At 38.7% G+C, this 23,903-nt stretch overlaps 1 protein-coding gene across 1 annotated transcript in view; it reads right to left on the reverse strand.

Annotated features, from left to right (window-relative positions):
- The window catches only part of LOC150091753 (uncharacterized), a 285,842-nt gene that overhangs the window by 160,465 nt on the left and 101,474 nt on the right, over positions 1-23,903 (reverse strand). The window contains exon 12 of the mRNA XM_090376803.1: positions 4,954-5,007. Coding sequence (XP_090232929.1) covers positions 4,954-5,007 — 54 coding nt within the window. The remainder of the gene's footprint in view (positions 1-4,953; positions 5,008-23,903) is intronic.

A 23,903-nucleotide genomic window follows, 5' to 3' on the forward strand; every position in this document is an offset into this window, starting at 1 on the left:
CTCCTGAACTTACTCCTATTCTTTGACACCTTTTTTCACTTTCTTATTCCAAAGGTGTTTTTCCTTCTGCTTGGAAATTTGCTCATATCCAGCCAGTTCCTAAAAAGGGTGACAAATCCCTCCCATCCAATTATCGTCCCATTGTAATTACTTCTACTCTTTCTAAAGTAATGGAGAAATCAATTAACCGCCAACTCTTAAACTACCTAGAAACCTTCCGCCTGATCAACGATCGCCAGTATGGATTCCGTCAGTGTCGATCCACTGGTGATATTCTGGTTTATGTTACCCATTTATGGATTAATTCAATGGAAAGATTCGGTGAAACACAAGTAGTTGCCCTTGACGTCTCAAAGGCTTTTGATCGTGTTTGGCATAAAGGTCTTCTAAACAAGCTTCCGTCTTATGGTTTGCCAACTGTTTTTAGTAATTGGTTATCCAGTTTTCTCTCTGATCGCTCACTAAGGGTGATGGTAGATGGCTCTGTCTTCTAACTTCTCCGCTAATGCCGGTGTCTCCCAAGGTTCAGTTCTTTTCCCCACTCTTTTCCTCTCGTATATTAATGAAATTCTTCCACTGACTGGAAATCCTATCCATAGTTTTGCCGATGATAGCACATTGCATTCCACTTTCCATTTTGAAAAAACTTGTGCTGCTCAATCAGCTTCAACTTCTCGAAAATCTGCTACCAATTCCTTAAATGCCGATTTTCAGGTAATTCTCCAGTGGGGCAAAGACAACTTAGTTGATTTCAACCGTTCTAAAACCCAGTCTTGTCTTATATCTCGCAAAAAAAGGATTCTTCTGCTCCTGTGCTTATCTTTAGTTACACTCCGATTTCTAGGCAAAATGATATTTCTCTTTTGGGAATTACCGTGACTTCTAATCTCTCTTGGCACAAGCACATTACAAATATTGCTTCCTCTGCATCTAAAAACCTTGGTTTTCTCTTTCGCTCTCGGCGTTACTTTTCTTCCAAACAGCTGCTGACTCTGTATAAATCGCAAATCCACCCCGCCATGGAATATTGTTCCCACATCTGGGGTGGTGCCCCCAAAACCTCTCTCAGGCTTCTTGATTCCATTCAGAAGAGGGCAGTTAGGTTAATTAATGATTCATCTCTAACGGAGTCTCTCCACTTGCTTTCTCATAAACGTACTGTTTCTGCTGCATGCCTCTTCTACAGATACTTCCATGGGCACTGTTCTTCTGAATTGGCTTCTATAATTCCCGATCTCTCTCTTTCAAAACAGTCCGAACACGTGACACCACCAGCCAACATCCATTTACTGTCCAACTTCAAACCCACAGAAGCAACTTTTCATCTTCCTCATTTATTCATTGAACTGCCGTTTTCTGGAACAACCTTGCTTCATAATTATTTCCTGAAAATTACAATCTACAGAAGTTCAAGTCCAACGTCAACAAATATCTTCTTTCATCTTCTCAACCTCCAACCCAAGCACGGTACCAAGTACTATAGGTTCTAATACCTCTCGTGTTTGGGGTTCACATAAAAAAAAACAAAAAAATAAAAATAAATAAATAAATAAATAAAACTGCTTACATATATAACTCAAAGTATAACTCAACTCAAAAAGTTTTATTACTTATAGAATCAATACTGCAGAATGCTAAACAACTTCAACATGTGTTCATTTCATGGCATGTAAGATTTCCAAGTGATATTCAATTTCCCTCCAAATGTTCTCCAGCATTTGCAGTATAACTGTTTCGATCGCAGCAACAATTCTGAACTTCAGTTCGTTGAGGGAGGTCACAGTGGTCTTGTACCAATGTCCTTCACGTATTCCCACAGAAAGAAATTAAGTGGCATAGGGTCGGGTGAGTGCAGAGGCCAAGGAATCGGTCCACCACGCCCAACCCAGTGCCCAGGAAAATGTGTTTTTTCCGCAAAAAGAAAAAGGGCCCCAAAACTTCCAAACTTGACAAAGCACACCATTGGACTATCTCTTTCGAATTCTTGAATGTTGTGAGGGTTTTCTGATCTACTTTTCTGCAGTTATGACGATTTACCCTCCCTGCTAAGTAAAACACTGCTTCATCACTAAATCTCCGAAGGTAATTTTCATCAGCTTCAATGTTTGACATGTCTTGGGCAAACTGGAAACGGCAGGGTTTATCGTTCAGCTTTAAAGCTTGCACAATCTGCAGTTTGTAGGCATGGAGGTGAAGGCGGTTATGAACAACCCTCCAAACAATCATTTGTAGTATACCTAACTGCAAAGAAGCTCATCTAGTCAATTTTTGTGAGCTTCAAGAAAATACTTCGTGGATTCGATCAACATCTTCCTGTGAAGTGCTCGGTCTTCCCGTTCCTTTTCGGTGCAGAACACTACCAGTCTCTTGAAATTGTTTTGATCAACGTTGGATAGCATTATCTGAAGGTGGATCTTTTCCATACTGAGTTCTGTAATGATGTTCCATTGTGATAACGCGCTTTGTTTCGAAAAACCAAAGTACGCACATTGCCTTCTCTTGAACGGTCGCCATTTTGAAGTAATACCATCAATATCTCCTAGGCATCAATGTGGCAAGTACAGCATTGCCAGAGCAGAGACAGTTGTCTCTTTTTTTTGATTTTTGTCAAAAAAACCAACAAAATAAAACTGTGTGAGCAGTTTTATTTTGTTGTTTCTGGTTTGAAAATTATAGGCCACAGAAACCCTGACAATAATTTAGAATCACCCTGTATTATTTGCCACATAGTGCAAGGAAGCCACAGGCTTTTGCTGCACTGGCCAAAAAAAATAAAAAAAATAAAAAATAAGAAAATGCAAATTACATGCTTCCTCCCCCTCGCACAGGTAACTATCCAGTTAACTTCATTCAATTTGCGGACTGGTGCAAGATCTTATCTTAATTGTCACCATCTGAATCTTCTGTGGATTTCTCCTTCTCGAAATACTCTCCTTTGAACTTGACACAATTTTGCTACCATTGTACCCATGCATTAAATGCTTTGTGCAAGCAATTTTTTGAAAGACTCCGAACTGCTTCCATTGTGGCTCTGTGAGCATTGTTGTCAGATGTGAAATTCTTGCCTTTCAGAGCTTTCTTAGACATGGAAACAGGAAGAAATCATATGGGGCTAAGTCTGGTGAATAAGGGGGGGGGGGTGGCAGAACCTCAGCACCTCGTCACTGGCTGCACAATAAAAGTGACACGGGACCTGGCATGATGACGAAATTTCACACTGTAAAGTTCTTGATGTTTCTCATGAATGGCGAGGCGAAGTTTGACCGAGAACCTAAGCGTATGCATCCTTATTCATAGTTGTTCCACAAGGCACAAAATGAGTAACGAGAATGCCTTTCATGTCAAAAAACACAAGAACCATTTGTTTGTCAGTTGAATGAGAATCAAAATTTCTTAGGTCTTGGTGAATCAGAATGCTTCCACTCACTCAACTATCGCTTTGTATCCGGATAACAGTGAAAAATCCAAGTTTCATCACAAGTTGCTATTCGATTTGACCCTGTGTTTCAAAATGATCAAGCATTTCTTTGCACACACATTGCTGTTTATGTTCTGGAGTCAAATTGTGTGGAATCCAGTGAGCACAGATTCACAACATTTTCAGGTGACCTTTCACAATATTGTGAGCTCTATCATGAAATGGACACTGTAATAGCTAATTCACAAAGTGTAATTGTTCTGTCTTCACCCAAGATTTCTTGGGCTTTTGTGATTTGCTCAAGATTTGCCGAAGAGGAAGGCTGACCAGGTCTTAGATCATCTGCAACAGACTCACGGCCTTCACTGAATCACTTGTACCATTTAAATATGCCTGTCCTAACAAGACACTCAATACCATACGCTTCATTCATCTCTAACTGTTTCCGATGCATTTAAGCCCCATCTGACACAATAACGAATCACATATCGGTGTTCAATCTGTATAACCGACATGATACTTGCTTCAAAACTATCATTAGTGGCAGGCGGCTAAAAAAAACTCTTCACGCAACACTAGCTTGACAAGTACTGGCATGTGCACACAGAGTCTGCTCAGTAGTGATCAGGGAGAGCACCTGTAGCGGCAGTCAAAGAAAGTTTGCACAGTAAACACAAAACCTCGCACCAGTCTGCAAATTAAATGATCACCCCCTTGTATATAGTTAGTGTAAGGTAAAGTGCAGCCATTATCAACCCACTGCAGGATGGAAGCCTCCTCAACAATTCATGCTGAGGGAAATGGACCATAATCTGCCACACTGGTCCAGTGCGGGTTGGCAGATCGACCGCATTCAGCAGTCAGGGGCTTGAACCCCGGTCTACTCAAAGAGCATGTGCTACTGCACTCCCGCTCCTGACCACTCGGCTACGGAGGCCTGAAGTTTTTATTCTGGATTTCTGAAGGTGAGTTTTAAATACATCTATAAAAACAGTATAGAAATAAACAAGGTGAGCAGACATTTGAGGAACAAGGCCAATGAATGAAAGAAAGAAAGAACAAATAAGAAGGAACAGTAAATGAAATTTTTAGATTGTGCTGCTTGAGAGAGAGACAGATTTTCAAACCAAAAACAGGAGTGTGGATAAAGTACCACCTTGTGTAATTCCAAAGGATTAATTTTCTGCTGAAAAAGTTTCAATCGAAAATCAATGTCACATACAGCAATACATATGCTAAGATATGCGTAAAATCATCCCAATAATAAAATACTGATGCATAAATTTATCCTAAATGAGAGAGAGAGAGAGAGAGAGAGAGAGAGAGAGAGAGAGAGAGAGAGAGAGAGAGAGAGGGAGGGAGAGAGGACTATAAATTAAGCTAATCAGAAATCTTTTCATTTAGGAGAATCACCACTATGAAATAAAATCCTAGATTTGGAAGCAGATAAGATGAACTGTTGAAAAAAAAAAGCACCTAAAATATTCATAAAAATCATGGAATCATGCAAACTAACATTATTTAAATTCACATACCTTTTCCTTCAATTGTCTTAATTCGGCTTCCATAATTACACCTTTATACTGTGCCTAAAATAAAATATTGTTCCACTTAAATTAATGGCAAGTTTGTTGTTTAAAATGCCATTATATTAGCATATTTTATTATTTATTAAAATATGTTAACATAAACGCAACTTATATATAATTCAATTTTCATGACTGTAACCACTTTCTGAAGCATTCTTATAGGCAATTAATATTTATGTTTACAATACGAACATAGGAACTGAAGATGGTGGTATCCTATGGTGAATGAAATAAAAATAACTTTGCACATGAAATAACAATGGATTGACTGACTAATTTCATCAACAGCTTATCATGAGAATGGGCAGAATATAACAAAAAATTGAGAGCAATGTGGACAAAGGGATACTGGATTTCTTAAAAAGGCAGCAGGGATATATGGTATAAACTTAACCAAACAATACTACTAATTGGCAACTCAAAAATAGTCATTCATTTTATCAGGCAAAAAAAAAAAAAAAACAGAAGAAAAAAAAAAAGCAAACTCGCCACAGAATACATATAACTTTAAGACATAATAAACTGATGTTTATTATGTCTTAAAGTTAACAACAAGGTCTCAAAAGAATGCTGCTCTGTACTGATTCAAGTGCTTCCCGCAGCTGTTGAAAATTTGGTTGGTTATGTATCTCTACTCTGAAAAGCTCATTCCACCACAGTACGGTTATGTTATGTTATTTTGGTTTTTAGGAGCATTAGATGGTCATGGGCACAAACCCCGGTCTAATCAAGAAGCGTGTGCTATGCACTGCTGCTCCTGTCCACCTGGCTACGGAGGCACTCCACAGTAAGGTGAATTCACTCTCATGTTCCTGGAACCAGTTCTAATTCTGGCCTTGTAACATAGTGCATTACTCTGTTGGAAGAACCCATTTGTGGATGGATACACTGCAGGCATGAAAGGATGCACCTGGTCAAACAATTTATAAATAAGATATGGCCTCCAAAATATTGCTCTATTGGCATCAAGGAGCCCCAACATGCATCACAAAAACACTCTCCACACCATTACACTGCCACCACTAGCCTGTATTGTTGGCAAGCGGCAGGATGATCCACGGATATACGTTTTCATCATATTGTGATCCTCAGCATAAAACAGCACGAACAGTGACCATTCAGTATAGGTGAGATTTGTCTTGGGAATACCTGCTTGTTTTTTGCCGACAGGAGTGGAACCTGGTTTTGTTGTTGGCTGTGATAATCCATCCACGACAAAGTAAGAGTTGTTCATTCTGAAATTCCTATTTGGTTACTACTGTTGTAATGGCTTGCCATTTGACTGATTGTAGCTATTCTGTCATTCCCACACGAGTCTTATAAGTGTCAACTGTCTTCTTGCATCAATGAGCTATTTTCAACTATAGGATTACTGCTGGCTGGATGTTATTTGGTTATTGATACACCCAAGACATAGAATAATGAAACCCCAGTAGAATCACAGTTTCCAAGGTATTCATACCAATGCATCTCATGCTGACCACTATGCTGCAGTCAAAGTCATTTAAATCTTTTATCTTGCCTGTTCTTGTACTGAACTGCAGTATTGTTGAGTATCTGCCCACCAGTTTTATAATTTATGTACTAATACCGATACTATTACTTATGGAGTGTTCCATTTCGTGAAAAGGGTAGGTGTACCTATAAGTGGCCATTTAGTATAGGTGGGTGGGAGAAATGGTTTGGAAAATGTTTTTTTTTTTGCTAGTATTCCCCATGGTCTAATGATATTTGTCAGAGTAAACAGAATGTCGATAAGTACCTGCCCACCTGTGTTGATTCAGTGCATTATTAATTTTTTTACAGCAGCAGTCTGCCATAAAAAAATTAATAATTCCAAGAAGTCAAGTGGCTAGGACTACTATTCTTCCATGCTATGGAAAAGGTCAGGGTCTAATTTAAGTACTAAAAAAAAAGCCTCATAAAGGAATAATCTTTATCAGACCTTTTTAGCACTATAGCTGAGTTAACCAGTTTTGTGTAAGGGCTCCGCAGTTTTGGGCTAATCCTGTAAACCCAAATTTTTAATGCTGAAAAGCAAGCAGACTAATTATACAAGCAAATACTATATTAAACAAATATGATATTTACAGATAATTACCCAAATTTTTCAAAATAATGATCTTTGGCTATTTACACATTTTCTCTGCTGGTTATATAATTGCTAGGAAGTGTTCATGCTGTTTTTTTTTTTTTTTTTTTTTTTTGAATGTTCCTAGACTGCTTTTGTTGTAGCTGCCATAATCTCTACTTCACTGGAAAATTGTCATCCCATGATTAAATTCTTTAGTTTGGATGGGGGGGGGGATCACTTGATACATATGCAGCGTTCTCCCCAGGACATGTCGAATGGGTGGCTAAAATTTAAGCAATTCTCCCGATACTGTATGGTACTGCTCACCGATCTCAATCAATATTAATTCGAACATACTATGCGAAGTATGACACTTCCCCACCTGGCTACTCATAATGCCACCTTGCTAGCAAAATTTTCTGGGGAGAACACTGCATATGTAAGAAGTTACACAATACTTTTAAAAAGTAATCAGAGATTAATGTTTTCACTGTTCCCAGATCAAGTCACTACACTATATTCTGATCACATTTCTTAAATGAACAAATATTTTTAAATACATAGTCTTATTAACAGTATAACCAACTGGTATAAATTCATAACGAATCATGCTTTTATATAAAAAAAATAAATCTAATGTTAATTTACCCTTAGACTTGTCGGTCAAAATTTCTTTTATTCTTGAGAGAAAAAGGAGCCTTACATTCAGAGAACTGTTTTGTCTGCAGGTTGTAAAGATAATACCACAATCCATCCCCCACTATTATTGTTTTAGCAATCTTTTTTTTTTTTTTTTTTTTTTTATGAAAATCCCAAACACGAGGTATTAGAACCTATAGTACAGTGCATGGGTTGGAGGTTGAGAAAACGAAAGAAGATATTTGAGACTTGAACTTTTGTAGACTCTAATTTTCAGGAAATACATATGAAGGAAGGTTGTTCTGGGAAACGGCAGCTGAATGAATAAACGAGGAAGATGAGAAGTTGGGTCTATGAGTTTGAAGATGGACAGTAAATGAATTTGGCTGGTGGCAGCATGTGTTTGGACTGTTTTGAAAGAGAGAGAGCAGGAATTATAGAAGACAATTCGGAAGAACAGTGCCTATGGAAGTATCTGTAGAAAAGGCATGCAGCAGAAACAATACATCTATGAGACAGAGAGCGGAGAGACCCTGTTAGAGATGAGTCATTAATTAACCTAATTGCACTCTTCTGAATGGAATCTAGAAGCCTGAGAGAGGTTTTGGGGGCATCACCACAGATGTGGGTACAAAATTCCATGATAGGGCAGATTTGAGATTTGTACAAAGTAAACAGCTGTTTGGAAGAAAAGTAACGCCGAGAGGGAAAGAGAAAACAAAGTTTTTTAGATGCAGAGGAAGCAATATTTGTAATGTGCTTGTGCCAAGAGAGATTAGAAGTCAGTGTAATCCCCAAAAGAGATATATCATTTTGCCTAGAAATCAGAGTGTCACCAAAGATAAGCATAGGAGCAGAAGAATCCTTTTTGCGAGATATAAGACAAGACTGAGTTTTAGAAGAATTGAAATCAACTAAGTTGTCTCTGCCCCACTGCAGAATTACCTGGAGATCGGCATTTAAGGAATTGGTAGTGGATATTCGAGCAGTTGAAGCTGATTCAGCAGGGCAAGGTTTCTCAAAATGGAAAGTAGAGTGCAATGTGCTATCATCGGAATAACTATGGATAGGATTTCCTTGTCAATGGAAGAAGGTCATTAATATGCAAGACGAAAAGAGTGGGGGAAAGAACTGAACTTTAGGGAACACCAGCATTAGTGGAGAAGTTAGAAGACAGAGCCATCTACCATCACCCTCAGTGAGGGATCAGAGAGAAAACCGGATAACCAATTACAATGGCGAGATCCAATATTCCTTACATTTCGAGGGTACAGCTCTAAAACGGTTTTCGCAGGCCGGCCGCTAGTTAGTACACCGGACTGAACCTATTGGTAACTCTCTAGGAAGCTTCCGGATCAGCTAGTGTATAATCTTGCTACATCTACTCTGCCAGATAGTGACTGGAGGGAGTCCGAGTAGTGTGTATGCGGAGAGCATTATCGAGGCCACGTTATGTCAAGGATCTGGGTATATTCTTACCACATGTACGCCATATCCAAAAATTTCATTACTTCATACAGCATGTCCCACCCACTTTTTCTTACTATCGAATACACCATGAATTGTCAAAATAATAGAGCAAGCTTATCTGCGAAAAGATCTAAACCTCCCAAGGACTTCCTAATTCATTTCACAAATATACGTGGTCTCAATTCTAATCTCAACGATGTCCATTTCCACTTGCAGTCTTCCAAACCCCATGTACTTTTTCTGACTGAATCTCAGTTATCAGTTGATTCATCTACTGCTCATCTCAGATGTCCAAATTATTTGCTGTATGATTCCTTTCGCCTCAAAGGTGGTACTTGTGCATATGTCCGTTCTGATATTCCCTGTCAGAGACTTGGCAATTTGGAATCTCCTCTCTTTGATCTTCTCTGGCTCTGGCTCTCTTTGCAACTTGACTTTCTCCAGTCCAACTTTCCTAACAGTGAGGTAATTTTCCTTGGTGATTTTAACGTTCACAACTCCAGCTGGCTTCCGTTTTCTAGTCACACCGACCCAGCAGGTCGAGATGCTGAGGCTTTTGCAATTACTAATGACCTAGCACAGATTGTTCATTTACCTACAAGAATACCGGACAATCCTAATCATACAGCCAATACGCTTGATCTTTTTCTCACAAACAACCCTTCTAAGTACAAGGTTGAAGTGAGAGGTCCTTTAGGCACTTCAGATCACAACTTGGTGATTGTCTCTTTTCCAATGGAACCTTTATCTCATGGCTATTCCCAACATCGTATTGTTTGGCATTACAAGAATGCAAAATGGGATGACCTGCGAGACTTCTTTTCTTCTTTTCCTTGGTCTGATTATTGTTTCAAAACTTCTGATGTCAACGTTTGCTCAGATCGTGTGAGTGAAATTATTCTTGCAGGAATGGAATCCTTTATCCCACACTCCACTTTAAAATCTTGTCCTTTATCTAAACCTTGGTTCTCCAATAAATGTGCTAAGGCTGTCCAAGAGAAGAACGTTGCATATCGTAATTGGCTTGTTTCTAATTCTTCAGTTTCATTTTCTGCCTACACCAAAGCTCGCAACAATTGTAAAGCAGTTATTAATCAGTCCAAACTAGAGTTTGAACAGGCTAAGAGTAGAAAACTTGCTTCTTGCCCTAATGGTAGCCGAGCATTCTGGTCTCTTGCCAAAGCTATTGGCCGCAACTTTTGCCCATCTCCGCTCCCACCTCTGTCCAAACCAGATGGTTCTGTTGTCACTTCAGCCAAGGATAAAGCTGACCTGCTAGCATCCCATTTTTCTTCGAGCTCATGTATTAATGATCTTGGTAAAACACCTCCCACCATTCCTAACACGCTCCATTCAATGCCTCCTGTGGTCTTCCGTCAAAAGGATATCAGAAGGATTTTGATGAATCTTGATGCTAAGAAAGCTCCAGGTCCTGATGGTATTTCTCCACTTGTTCTCAAAACCTGTGCTCCTGAACTTACTCCTATTCTTTGTCGCCTTTTTTCACTTTCTTATTCCAAAGGTGTTTTTCCTTCTGCTTGGAAATTTGCTCATATCCAGCCAGTTCCTAAAAAGGGTGACAAATCCCTCCCATCCAATTATCGTCCCATTGCAATTACTTCTACTCTTTCTAAAGTAATGGAGAAATCAATTAACCGCCAACTCTTAAACTACCTAGAAACCTTCCGACTGATCAACGATCGTCAGTATGGATTCCGTCAGTGTCGATCCACTGGTGATATTCTGGCTTATGTTACCCATTTATGGACTAATTCAATGGAAAGGTTTGGTGAAACACAAGTAGTTGCTCTTGACATCTCAAAGGCTTTTGATCGTGTTTGGCATAAAGGTCTTCTAAACAAGCTTCCATCTTATGGTTTGCCAACTGTTTTTAGTAATTGGTTATCCAGTTTTCTCTCTGATCGCTCACTGAGGGTGATGGTAGATGGCTCTCTGTCTTCTAACTTCTCCACTAATGCTGGTGTCCCCCAAGGTTCAGTTCTTTCCCCCACTCTTTTCCTCTTGTATATCAATGACCTTCTTCCATTGACTGGAAATCCTATCCATAGTTTTGCCGATGATAGCACATTGCATTCAACTTTCCATTTTGAGAAACCTTGTCCAGCTCAATCAGCTTCAAGTTCTCGAAAATCTGCTGCCAATTCCTTAAATGCCGATCTTCAGGTAATTCTCCAGTGGGGCAAAGACAACTTAGTTGATTTCAACCCTTCTAAAACTCAATCTTGTCTTATATCTCGCAAAAAGGATTCTTCTGCTCCTATGCTTATCTTTAGTGACACTCCAATTTCTAGGCAAAATGATATATCTCTTTTGGGGATTACCCTGACTTCTAATCTCTCTTGGCACAAGCACATTACAAATATTGCTTCCTCTGCATCTAAAAAACTTGGTTTTCTCTTTCGCTCTCGGCGTTACTTTTCTCCCAAACAGCTGCTCACTCTGTATAAATCGCAAATCCGCCCTGCCATGGAATATTGTTCCCACATCTGGGGTGGTGCCCCCAAAACCTCTCTCAGGCTTCTTGATTCCATTCAGAAGAGGGCAGTTAGGTTAATTAATGATTCATCTCTAACAGAGTCTCTCCACTTGCTTTTTCATAGACGCACTGTTTCTGCTGCATGCCTCTTCTACAGATACTTCCATGGGCACTGTTCTTCTGAATTGGCTTCTATAATTCCCGCTCTCTCTTTCAAAACAGTCCGAACACGTGCCGCCACCAGCCAACATCCATTTACTGTCCAACTTCAAACCCACAGAACCAACTTTTCATCTTCCTCATTTATTCATTCAACTGCCGTTTTCTGGAACAACCTTCCTTCATACGTATTTCCTAAAAATTACAATCTACAGAAGTTCAAGTCCAATATCAACAAATATCTTCTTTCGTCTTCTCAACCTCCAACCCAAGCATGGTACTAAGTACTATAGGTTATAATACCTCTCGTGTTTGGGGTTCTCATAAAAAAAAAAAAAAAAACAAAATTCAGTTGGAAAACTATATTTTGTAATTGGTTATCCAGTGAATGGAAGCTTGTTTAGAAGATCTTTATGCCAAACACAATCCAAAGCCTTTGAGATGTCTAAAGCAATTGCTTGTTTCACCGAACTTTTCCATTGAATTTGTCCATAAATGGGTAACATAAGCCAGAATATTACCAGTGGATCAACACTGGCGATTGTTGATCAGATGGAAGGTTTCTAGACAGTTAATTGATTTCTCCATTGCTTTAGAAAGAGTAGAAGTAATTGCAAAAGGACGATAATTGGATGGGATGGATTTTTCACCCTTTTTAGGAACTGGTTGGATATGAGCAAATTTTCAAGCAGAAGGAAAAACACCTTTAGAATAAGAAAGTGAAAAAAGATGGCAAAGAACAGGAGTAAGTTCAGGAGAGCAAGTTTTGAGAACAAGTGGAGAAATACCATCAGGAGCTGGAGCTTTCTTAGCACTGAGATTCATCAAAATCCTTTGGACATCCTTTTGACAGAAGACCACAGGAGGCATTGAATGGGGTATGCTGGGAATGGTGGGAGGTGTTTTACCAAGATCATTAATACACAAGTTGGAAGAAAAATGAGATGCTAGCAGGTCAGCTTTATCCTTGGCTGAAGTGACAATAGAACCATCTGGTTTTGACAGAGGTGGGAGCAGGAATGGGCAAAAGTTGCGGCCAATAACTTTGGCAAGAGACCAGAATGCTCGGCTACCATTAGGGCAAGAAGTGAGTTTTCTACTCTTAGCCTGTTCAGAATCTAGTTTGGACTGATTAATAACTGCTTTACAATTGTTGTGAGCTCCGGTGTATGCAAAAAATGAAACTGAAGAATTGGAAACAATCCAATTACTATATACAACATTCTTCTCTTACACAGCCTTAGCACATATATTGGAAAACCAAAGTTTAGATAAACGATTCCATTCCTACAAGAATAATTTTCACTGACACAATCTGAGCAAATGTTGACATCAGAAGTTTTGAAACAGTAATGTAATTCAACCAAGGAAAAGAAGAAAAGAAATCATGCGGGTCATTCCATTTTGCATTCTTGTAATGCCAAACAACACAAGGTTGGGAAGAGCCAGGAGATAAAGGCTCCACTGGAGAAGAGACAATCACCAAGTTGTGATCTGAGGTGCCTAAAGGACCACTCACTTTGACTGTGTACTTAGAAGGGTTGTTTGTGAGAAAAAGATCAAGTGTATTTGCTGTATGGTTAGGATTGTCTGGTATTCTGATAGGTAAATGAACAATCTGTACGAGGTCTTTAGTAATTGCAAAAGACTCAGCATCTCGTCCAGCTGGGTCGGTGTGACTAGAAAATGGAATCCAGCTGGAGTTGTGAACACTAAAATGACCAAGGAAAATTGGACAGGAAAAAGTCAAGTTGCAAAGAGAGGAAGTCAAAGAGTTCCAAGTGATTAGTGGAGTTGGGAGAACGGTAGACACAACAGATAAATTTGACACAATGAGGTAGAGACATTTTAAGCCAGAGAATGTCAAAAAGAGGAGATTCCAAATTACTAAGTCTCTGACAGGGAATATCGGAATGGACATATGCACAAGTACCACCTTTGAGGCGAAAGGAATTGTACAGCGAATAATTTGGGCAACTGAGACGAGCAGTGGTTGAATCAACCGATAACTGAGATTCTGTCAGAAAAAGTACATGGAGTTTGGCAGACTGTAAGTGGAAATGGACATCATTGAGATTAGAACTGAGACCACGTATAATTATGAAATGAACTAGGAAGTGTTTCAGAGGTTTAGATCTTTTCGCAGATAAGTTTGCTCTATCAATCTAGATCTATTAACCTCTATGAATCTAGGTCATGATCACAAATTTCAACCGTTCTTTTGAAAATTCAATTCTTGTTTCCACTTGATTTGCAGTTAAAAACTTGGGAACACGTTAGTTAATGTATGTAGTGCATTATGTTTTAGATGCATTTAGAAACAGTAGCAATTCATGCTTTATAGCAAAAAAATAATCAATCCATTGACATGAAAATTTGTTACAAAGAGTCCTAAAACATTCTGAATTAGCACTGAAATTCTGAAATAGATCAGAGCACTTGTTCCAAATTTATAGTAATATTTCTGTAGGGAAACTGTTGAGGGAATGCTAAGAAATTCGAAATGAACTTAGAACCATCCCAGGGCCAACAGATGTTTGTCGAAATTTTTATTTATTTTTTTTTTAATGAGAACCCCAAACACGAGAGGTATTAGAACCTATAGTACTTAGTACCGTGCTTGGGTTGGAGGTTGAGAAGACGAAAGAAGATATTTGTTGACATTGGACTTGAACTTCTGTAGATTGTAATTTTCAGGAAATACGTATGAAGGAAGGTTGTTCCAGAAAACGGCAGTTGAATGAATAAATGAGGAAGATGAAAAGTTGGTTCTGTGGGTTTGAAGTTGGCTGGTGGTGGCACGTGTTCGGACTGTTTTGAAAGAGAGAGCGGGAATTATAGAAGCCAATTCAGAAGAACAGTGCCCATGTAAGTATCTGTAGAAGAGGCATGCAGCAGAAACAGTACGTCTATGAGAAAGCGAGTGGAGAGACTCTGTTAGAGATGAATCATTAATTAACCTAACTGCCCTCTTCTGAATGGAATCAAGAAGCCTGAGAGAGGTTTTGGGGGCACCACGTCAGATGTGGGAACAATATTCCATGGCAGGGCGGATTTGCGATTTATACAGAGTGAGCAGCTGTTTAGAAGAAAAGTAACGCCGAGAGCGAAAGAGAAAACCAAGTTTTTTAGATGCAGAGGAAGCAATATTTGTAATGTGCTTGTGCCAAGAGAGATTAGAAGTCAGGGTAATCCCCAAAAGAGATATATCATTTTGCCTAGAAATCGGAGTGTCACTAAAGATAAGCATAGGAGCAGAAGAATCCTTTTTGCGAGATATAAGACAAGACTGGGTTTTAGAACGGTTGAAATCAACTAAGTTGTCTTTGCCCCACTGGAGAATTACCTGAAAATCGGCATTTCAGGAATTGGCAGCAGATTTTCGAGAACTTGAAGCTGATTGAGCAGGACAAGGTTTCTCAAAATGGAAAGTTGAATGCAATGTGCTATCATCGGCAAAACTGTGGATAGGATTTCCAGTCAATGGAAGAAGGTCATTGATATACAAGAGGAAAAGAGTGGGGGAAAGAACTGAACCTTGGGGGACACCGGCATTAGTGGAGAAGTTAGAAGACAGAGAGCCATCTACCATCACCCTCAGTGAGCGATCAGAGAGAAAACTGGATAACCAATTACTAAAAACAGTTGGCAAACCATAAGATGGAAGCTTGTTTAGAAGACCTTTATGCCAAACACGATCAAAAGCCTTTGAGATGTCAAGAGCAACTACTTGTGTTTCACTGAACCTTTCCATTGAATTAGTCCATAAATGGGTAACATAAGCCAGAATATCACCAGAGGATCGACACTGACAGAATCCATACTGGCGATCGTTGATCAGGCGGAAGGTTTCTAGGTAGTTTAAGAGTTGGCGGTTAATTGATTTCTCCATTACTTTAGAAAGAGTAGAAGTAATTGCAATGGGACGATAATTGGATGGGAGGGATTTGTCACCCTTTTTAGGAACTGGCTGGCTGGATATCAGCAAATTTCCAAGCAGACAGAAAAACACCTTTGGAATAAGAAAGTGAAAAAAGGCGGCAAAGAATAGGAGTGAGTTCAGGAGCACAAGTTTTGAGAACAAGTGGAGAAATACCATCAGGACCTGGAGCTTTCTTAGCATCAAGATTCATCAAAATCCTTCTGATATCCTTTTGACGGAAGACCACAGGAGGCATTGAATGGAGCGTGTTAGGTGGGAGGTGTTTTACCAAGATCATTAATACATGAGCTGGAAGAAAAATGGGATGCTAGCAGGTCACCTTTATCCTTGGCTGAAGTGACAACAGAACCATCTGGTTTGGACAGAGGTTGTTGTTGTTGTTGTTGTGGTGTTTTTTTGGTGCAAGGGCAACTTAGGCCATATTGCACCTCCCAAATAAATTTATTTTACATACGGGAACTGCTTGTACAGGAGTTAAAAACGATCATACACTTTAATTTGTTTTAAATAGAGAAATAATTCAGAGAGATTTGCTTCTTTGCCTATGATGTTATTGAGAGACAAAGGTTGTTGCTGATCTGAGATGGAACTAAAAGCCATTAGTCGGGCATTGTTAAACAAGCTACATTCGACAAGTATATGTTTTACTGTAAGTGGCTGTGAGCAGTTTGCACATTGAGGAGGATCATTCCCTGTAAGCAAATAGAGATGTGTGAGGTGAGTGTGACCTATTCGGATTCTGGCTAAGATTACTTCTTCTTTTCTATTTTTACGAAGGCTAGAAGTCCATAATTGTGGTTCAGATTTTATTTGAAATAGCTTGTTATCTGTTTGCATTTTCCACAGAAGTGTCCATTGTTCCATGCATGTTTTCTGAATTTTGTGTCTGTAATCAAGATATGGGACTAGATCATTTGTTGAGGCTATATTAGAAGGATGCTTTGCAGCATCATCTGCAATTCATTTCCTGGGATACCACTGTGGCCTGGGACCCAAGAAAAGATAACAGTTTGTTTATGCTCATGAAGCTGCATCAGCTTATGTTTTATGAGTTTTAATAAAGGATTGGTAGATAAGGAAATACCTTTCAAAGCTGTAATAGCACTTTGTGAATCGGTATATATTATACTTTTATTTATTGACAGCAGTGAGATGTTTTCAAGAGCAAGCTTGATGGCATGAAGCTCTGCGGTATAACTGCTACATTCGACTGGAAGTGAAAATGAGATAGTTGAATTAGGGAAGACAGCAGCTGCACCCACTTGATTGTCAGACTTTGAACCATCAGTATAGATCTTGGTGAATTCAGGGTACTTTTGTGTATGAGCATCATGTAGTTGTTGGATGTTAATATTTGCTATGGAACTTTTACCCCATTGCTCAAGGTATTCATGAGAAGAAAATGTGAGAGTAGACCATGGGGGATCTGGATCGTTTGATTCTCTGAGGATATTATCGAATTGGATGTTCCAGCTTTCTGGTAGAATCTGCAGTCTGATACCAGCAGGCTGAATTGTTCTGGGTTTATTTCTATAGTGAGTTTTCCACAGAGGATCATGCAGGAGTGGCCAAACAGGATGAGTAGGCAGGCTTTTAATTTTAGCTGAGTAATTCTGAATGTAAGTTTGATTTGATGGACAGAGGTGGGAGCAGAGATGGGCAAAAGTTGCAGCCAATAGCTTTGGCAAGAGACCAGAATGCTCGGCTACCATTAGGGCAAGAAGCAAGTTTTCTACTCTTAGCCTGTTCAAACTCTAGTTTGGACTGATTAATAACTGCTTTACAATTGTTGCGAGCTTTGGTGTAGGCAGAAAATGAAACTGAAGAATTAGAAACAAGCCAATTACGATATGCAACATTCTTCTCTTGGACAGCCTTAGCACATTTATTGGAAAACCAAGGTTTAGATAAAGGACGAGATTTTAAAGTGGAGTGTGGGATAAAGGATTCCATTCCTGCAAGAATAATTTCACTGACACGATCTGAGCAAACGTTGACATCAGAAGTTTTGAAACAGTAATCAGACCACGGAAAAGAAGAAAAGAAGTCTCGCAGGTCATCCCATTTTGCATTCTTGTAATGCCAAACAATACGAGGTTGGGAATAGCCATGAGATAAAGGTTCCATTGGAGAAGAGACAATCACCAAGTTGTGATCTGAAGTGCCTAAAGGGCCTCTCACTTCAACCTTGTACTTAGAAGGGTTGTTTGTGAGAAAAAGATCAAGCGTATTGGCTGTATGAGTAGTATTGTCCGGTAGTCTTGTAGGTAAATGAACAATCTGTGCTAGGTCATTAGTAATTGCAAAAGCCTCAGCATCTCGACCTGCTGGGTCGGTGTGACTAGAAAATGGAAGCCAGCTGGAGTTGTGAACGTTAAAATCACCAAGGAAAATTACCTCACTGTTAGGAAAGTTAGACTGGAGAAAGTCAAGTTGCAAAGAGAGGAAGTCAAAGAGCTCCAAGTGATTAATGGAGTTGGGAGAACGGTAGAGACAACAGATGAATTTGACACAATGAGGTAGAGAGATTTTAAGCCAGAGAAGATCAAAGAGAGGAGATTCCAAATTGCCAAGTCTCTGACAGGGAATATCAGAACGGACATATGCACAAGTACCACCTTTGAGGCGAAAGGAATCATACAGCAAATAATTTGGACATCTGAGATGAGAAGTAGTTGAATCAACTGATAACTGAGATTCAGTCAGAAAAAGTACATGGGGTTTGGAAGACTGCAAGTGGAAATGGACATCGTTGAGATTGGAATTGAGACCACGTATATTTGTGAAATGAATTAGGAAGTCCTTGGGAGGTTTAGATCTTTTCGCAGACAAGCTTGCTCTATTATTTTGACAATTCATGGTGTATTCAATAGTAAGAAAAAGTGGGTGGGACATGCTGTATGAAGTAATGAAATTTTTGGACATGGCGTACATGTGGTAAGAATATACCCAGATCCTTGACATAACGTGGCCTCGACAATGCTCCCCGCATACACACTACTCGGACTCCCTCCAGTCACTATCTGGCAGAGTAGAGGTAGCAAGATTATACACTAGCTGATCCGGAAGCCTCCTAGAGAGTTACCAACAGGTTTGGTCCGGTGTACTATCTAGCGGCCGGCCTGCGAACACCGTTTTAGAGCTGTACTCTCGAAATGTAAGGAATATTGGATCTCGCCACGACAGTCATCATAACCTCAAAAATCATTAATCATACTGCATGATGGAAGAGATAGGGAAGGGTTGGCCGGAAGTTAGCTCTAGAGACTAAACATGGGTTCCACCACTTCAAGCCTCCAATAAGCAAAGTGGTGGTATTTCACCGGTTGATGAGAGTCATCTACCACCTAGTACTGCCTGGTAACATAGAGGGGCGGCGTTCCTCCATGTGGTGTGGGCGCCACACCTCGACCCTTGCTTACGTTGGTTCACACCTGGGTGGTCACCCACCATGTACTTGTGCATGGAGGTTATAGCCAGGATTACTAACAGTCCCACCATCGTGAAGGTGCAAGCAGAGGATTTGGCTGTCATAGACCGTCCGGACTTTGCTGAAATTGGGTCCACTTGACTTAAGTGTCACCCGAATATCAGTTCCATCAGCGTTTTAGACTCCCAGGTAGCAAGAACAGCTTGTCTGGCATATCTGAGAGAATGTCTGTGACAACCTCAAGGACCAATCCACACTTTGGTAGCAATCCACACTTTTCTTGTTGATTAATGCAAAAACATACTTTCATTTATGCCGATTTCTGTGTGTGGAGGGGGGGGGAAGCTGCGAAATTGTAACTGGACCTGGAATTTTCTCAAGGACAGAATATATGTTGCAAAATATTTTCATTCATGTGAAAAAATTTCTGTGGTGAGGGAGAGGAGGCATGATATGATTGATCTTAAAGGCTCATGATCAATCATATCCTGTCAATCAATCGTATGATCTTGAAATTTAGCTGTTCACTTTAATTACAACTGTATAATTTTTATTACTCTCCTTCCACATGCTTTTTAAGTCTTTTCTCTCTATACATATGGATCTCTTCACATTCATGAGTCTTACATAATAATACACACAAAGCGTGCACAGACTCATATTTCTTTCATATAATGTTTATGTATATATATTATTTCTTTCTTTCATACATATGGAAGAAAGAAATAATTGCTGGATTTCTATTTGTCCAATTTAATTAAATTTGGGATGGCTCAACAAATCTTTCTATATGAATTAAATATAAAATTTCAAGAAAATCCACCCACTGGGAGTTAATTTGTTACATGCAGACGGATATGGCGAAGATGAGAGGTGCTTATGCATCTATGCGAATGTACCTAAAAAAAGTTGCATAAACTTTTCAAGTTGAAACATCATATATATATATATTTTTTTATATAATGGCGTGGCAACTACCATATGATATTCCAACTTGAGGAGCCGTCCTCAATTCTTATTTGATGATCAGCCTCTACAATGCTTGAAAATTTCTTCTAATGCAGAAAACAAGTTTGTCATTTGTGGACATGCTTTATGCAAGGTCTCTTACATCTTGCATCATCCTCAGTCATATTGCATTCATCTTTGAAAAGTTTGTACCATTCTCATACTCTTCATATAGTTTTTCATCATTTGCTTTCAAGTTTCTGAGGCTGATTTCTTCAGCAAAAGGCAAAATTTTATAGATCTTTGTTCAGAAAAGTGACATTCTAAAAACAATGATTTAAAACTACTTACTGTCAACAAGAGATAAAAATAAAACTGTGCACATATAAGACTAAATAAGAAAAATTCCACCTACTGTAAAATATAATAGACATTCTAGGTTGTAAAATAATGTGAGTTTTTCTTATTTGATATTTATATATTTTTTATTCTAGAAATTCTAGGAATTTCTCAGCCTATCATAGAATATAGGCAATTTACAGACTTGATGTACTGATGTTTTGATTAGATGTTTTTATGACTTGTAACTCAAGCCATATAATAATGATTCATTACCTTAATTATTTCTGTGCATATTCTAAACTAACCATCATGATATGAAGTTGTTTGGTTTTGGACACATCAGCAACTTAGGCCATACTGCACCGATTGTATATCAGGTCTACATAAGTTTGTATTCCCAAGAAGATTTGCATAGGCTGAACAACCCAGAACAGCACAGGAGGAAACACTACTACTTCTGCCTGAGATCAGTTAAATACAGCTTCAATTGAAGAGAACTTCAGTTCCAGTCATAGCCAGGAACCGAACCCGGACCTCCCCAAACAAGTGGAAAAAACCATTATAATGTCAGGACTTTAAGAATACAATGGAAACATCCACCATCTCAAATGACCACTGCAATTTCCAGATCTCAATCCACTTGAATGACTACGTACGACATATCAATTAACATCATCAATTCTCTACCAGAATAGTATATACAGTTGATTCTGGTTATTTGGGACACATCGGGACTAGTGCATTTTGGCCCGATTAAGCAGTTGTCAATTATGCGAAGTTTGGCGTAAATAGTTAAAAATACAGCTTTACGATTGATTTTCTGTACGATTAAATCACGTTACAATGGACTCGCCATAGTAAAGTACCATTCAATATACTGATATGTAGTAAGTGCCGGTCATTGTGATCACATTTGTGAATTAAATTTTAATTCTATTAAATAGCGATTCTAATTAGCGAAAATAGGAGGAATATTATCCACAGGCAATAAAAGGAAACATATATTAAGTACAAATTTACACTTTATTACCTTACCAATTAAAAAATTAAATGATATGTGAAAATCGGAATAATATTTTATTCCGATAATAATAATAAAATAAAAATAAATATATGCTTATGTGCATAGCTTAATTAATACATGCTGTAATATGTACATACTAACTAGTTGATATTTCTGTTCATTAATATTTGTGGGTGGGGATTAAAATTAAAAACAGTAAAAAAGATAAGCAATCAATAACAGAGAACACGGCACACACACAAATTGCAAGTAATATGATACGCCCAAGTGAGAACGGAGTAACAAGTTACGAAGCTTAAAAAATAGGAATGAAGAGAAAATTCTGAAAAAAAAAAATTTTTTTTTTTAATATAAAGATTTCATGGAAGTGTAAACACATTTCACCATAATAACATAAAAATCCATAGAATGTTGGTATTATCACAAATTCAATAAGATCAGGTTTACTATCCATTTATAGATTGCTCTAACAGAAAAGCCCAATAAACCAGAAACTGCTAATTGTTTTATGGTTGTGACCACCAGAAATATGACCGGACAATGTGGTATGGTCGGACACAACTGTAGGGTAATCTCGAGTGCTACGGTCTCCTGCCCTGATTAAATGGCATGTTGTCCAATTAAGTGAAGTAAACCCTGGCTATTTTCTCGATTGGGTTCTGTTCTTTAAGATTTGTCCCAAATAAACCGGAATCCACTGTAATACTATTTTCGAATATCGGTGCAATATACATTTCTGAAGGACACTATGCACAATTTGTTACACTTTATGGATGTTATTCGCATAAAGGTGGACCACAGAGTTCATGAACTTAATATTGAACTTAGAATTTAATATTTAATCAAATATTATATAACCTAACCAAGACTATTATTCCCACTGGAACTATACCCAAATGCAGTATAATACATATGGTATTATTATACTGAACACTGAATGAATCCTAGTTGAAACTTATTAATAATCAAGTGTTTTGATTATAATGCTCTGAGTAACAGTTCAGAACTGCAGGGGAGGGAACTACAATGGAAATACGTTCACATCTGTGTCATTCAGTTCAGAAACTGTGTGTGTGTATACGAGGGCTGTTCTGAAAATATGAGGAACTGTCAACACTGCTTCTTCGTTGCTATGGAAACGAGCGATGAGTTTATGGTCTAGGAATGTTCCCCCACATTTTCTTAATTTGTGCAAGTGTATCACGTAGTATTCATTTTTGTGTTCGTTATAACAGTTTATATGAAGTGTGTTTTATGATGGGGTATGAGAAAGATATTTTGTTAATTATTAGAAAAAGAATCGCAATTGAATTTTGTGTAAAGTTAGGCAAAAGTGGTCAGAATATGTTTGAGATCATTCAAGAGGCATATAGTGAAGAAGCTTTGGGCAGAATGGCTATATTTAAATGGTGGTAGCTTAAGGATGAAAAAAAAAAAAAAAAAATTACAAGACGAACAAAGAAGCAGGTATCCGTCAACCTCAGTGAATGATGAAAGCATCGAGGAAGGCGAAACGTTTTTTTTTTTTTGGTAGTTGTTGGCACATCGGCTTCTGTGGCCATAATGCACCTCCTAAGGTTTTTGCAGTACTTTGATCCAAGCCTGAGGCGGGATTCGAACCCGCGACCTTTGGGTTGCCACGCAGGCACTTTACCCACCCAGCTAGCCCGGTGGCCGAAACGTTATTGAAAGAAAATAGACATTTATCGAATTGTGATCCGGCAGTTCAGTTGAATGTTGGTGTAGCAAGGTGTCACAAAATTGTAAAGATGCACCTTAATGTCACATGTTTGCAGAAGATGAGTACCGCGCAATCTTATCGCAGAACAAAAAGAACGCCATTGAGCTTTGTCAAGTCTTTATCGACAAAGTGGAAGAAGAGGCCGACTTTTTGAATAAAATAATTGTGTGATGAGCCCTGGATTAAACATTTTGATCCCGAGTCCAAACAGCAGTCAAGCATAGGGAAACGCCATGATTCACCACCTCCAAAACAATTTCGAGTTTTTTGGTTCATCAAAAAAATTGATGTTGATTTTGTTTTTTGACTCCCGCGGAATAATACTGCAATGCTGGGTTCCTGTAAAAAAAAAAAAAAAAAAAACTGTAAACAGAGAATATTATGCATGTTGCGAGTTCACCTCAAAGGAGCAAACTGCTTAATCAAGAATAGTTTCTTCAAGATAATGCTAGGCCACATGTTGCACAACTAGCAATGCAAGCTTTAGCGAAAATTGGTGGTCAACCACTAGACCACCCTCCATACAGCTCAGACTTTGCACCATGCGATGTCTGGGCTTTTCCGAGACTAAAAAAAAAAAAAAAAGTTGAGAGGAAAAATATTTAACACAAATGAAGAAGTTAAATCTG

This window comes from Mastigoproctus giganteus, chromosome 1 (genome assembly GCF_048544385.1).
Source record: "Mastigoproctus giganteus isolate SK-2022 chromosome 1, ASM4854438v1, whole genome shotgun sequence".
Lineage (NCBI taxonomy): Eukaryota > Metazoa > Arthropoda > Arachnida > Uropygi > Thelyphonidae > Mastigoproctus > Mastigoproctus giganteus.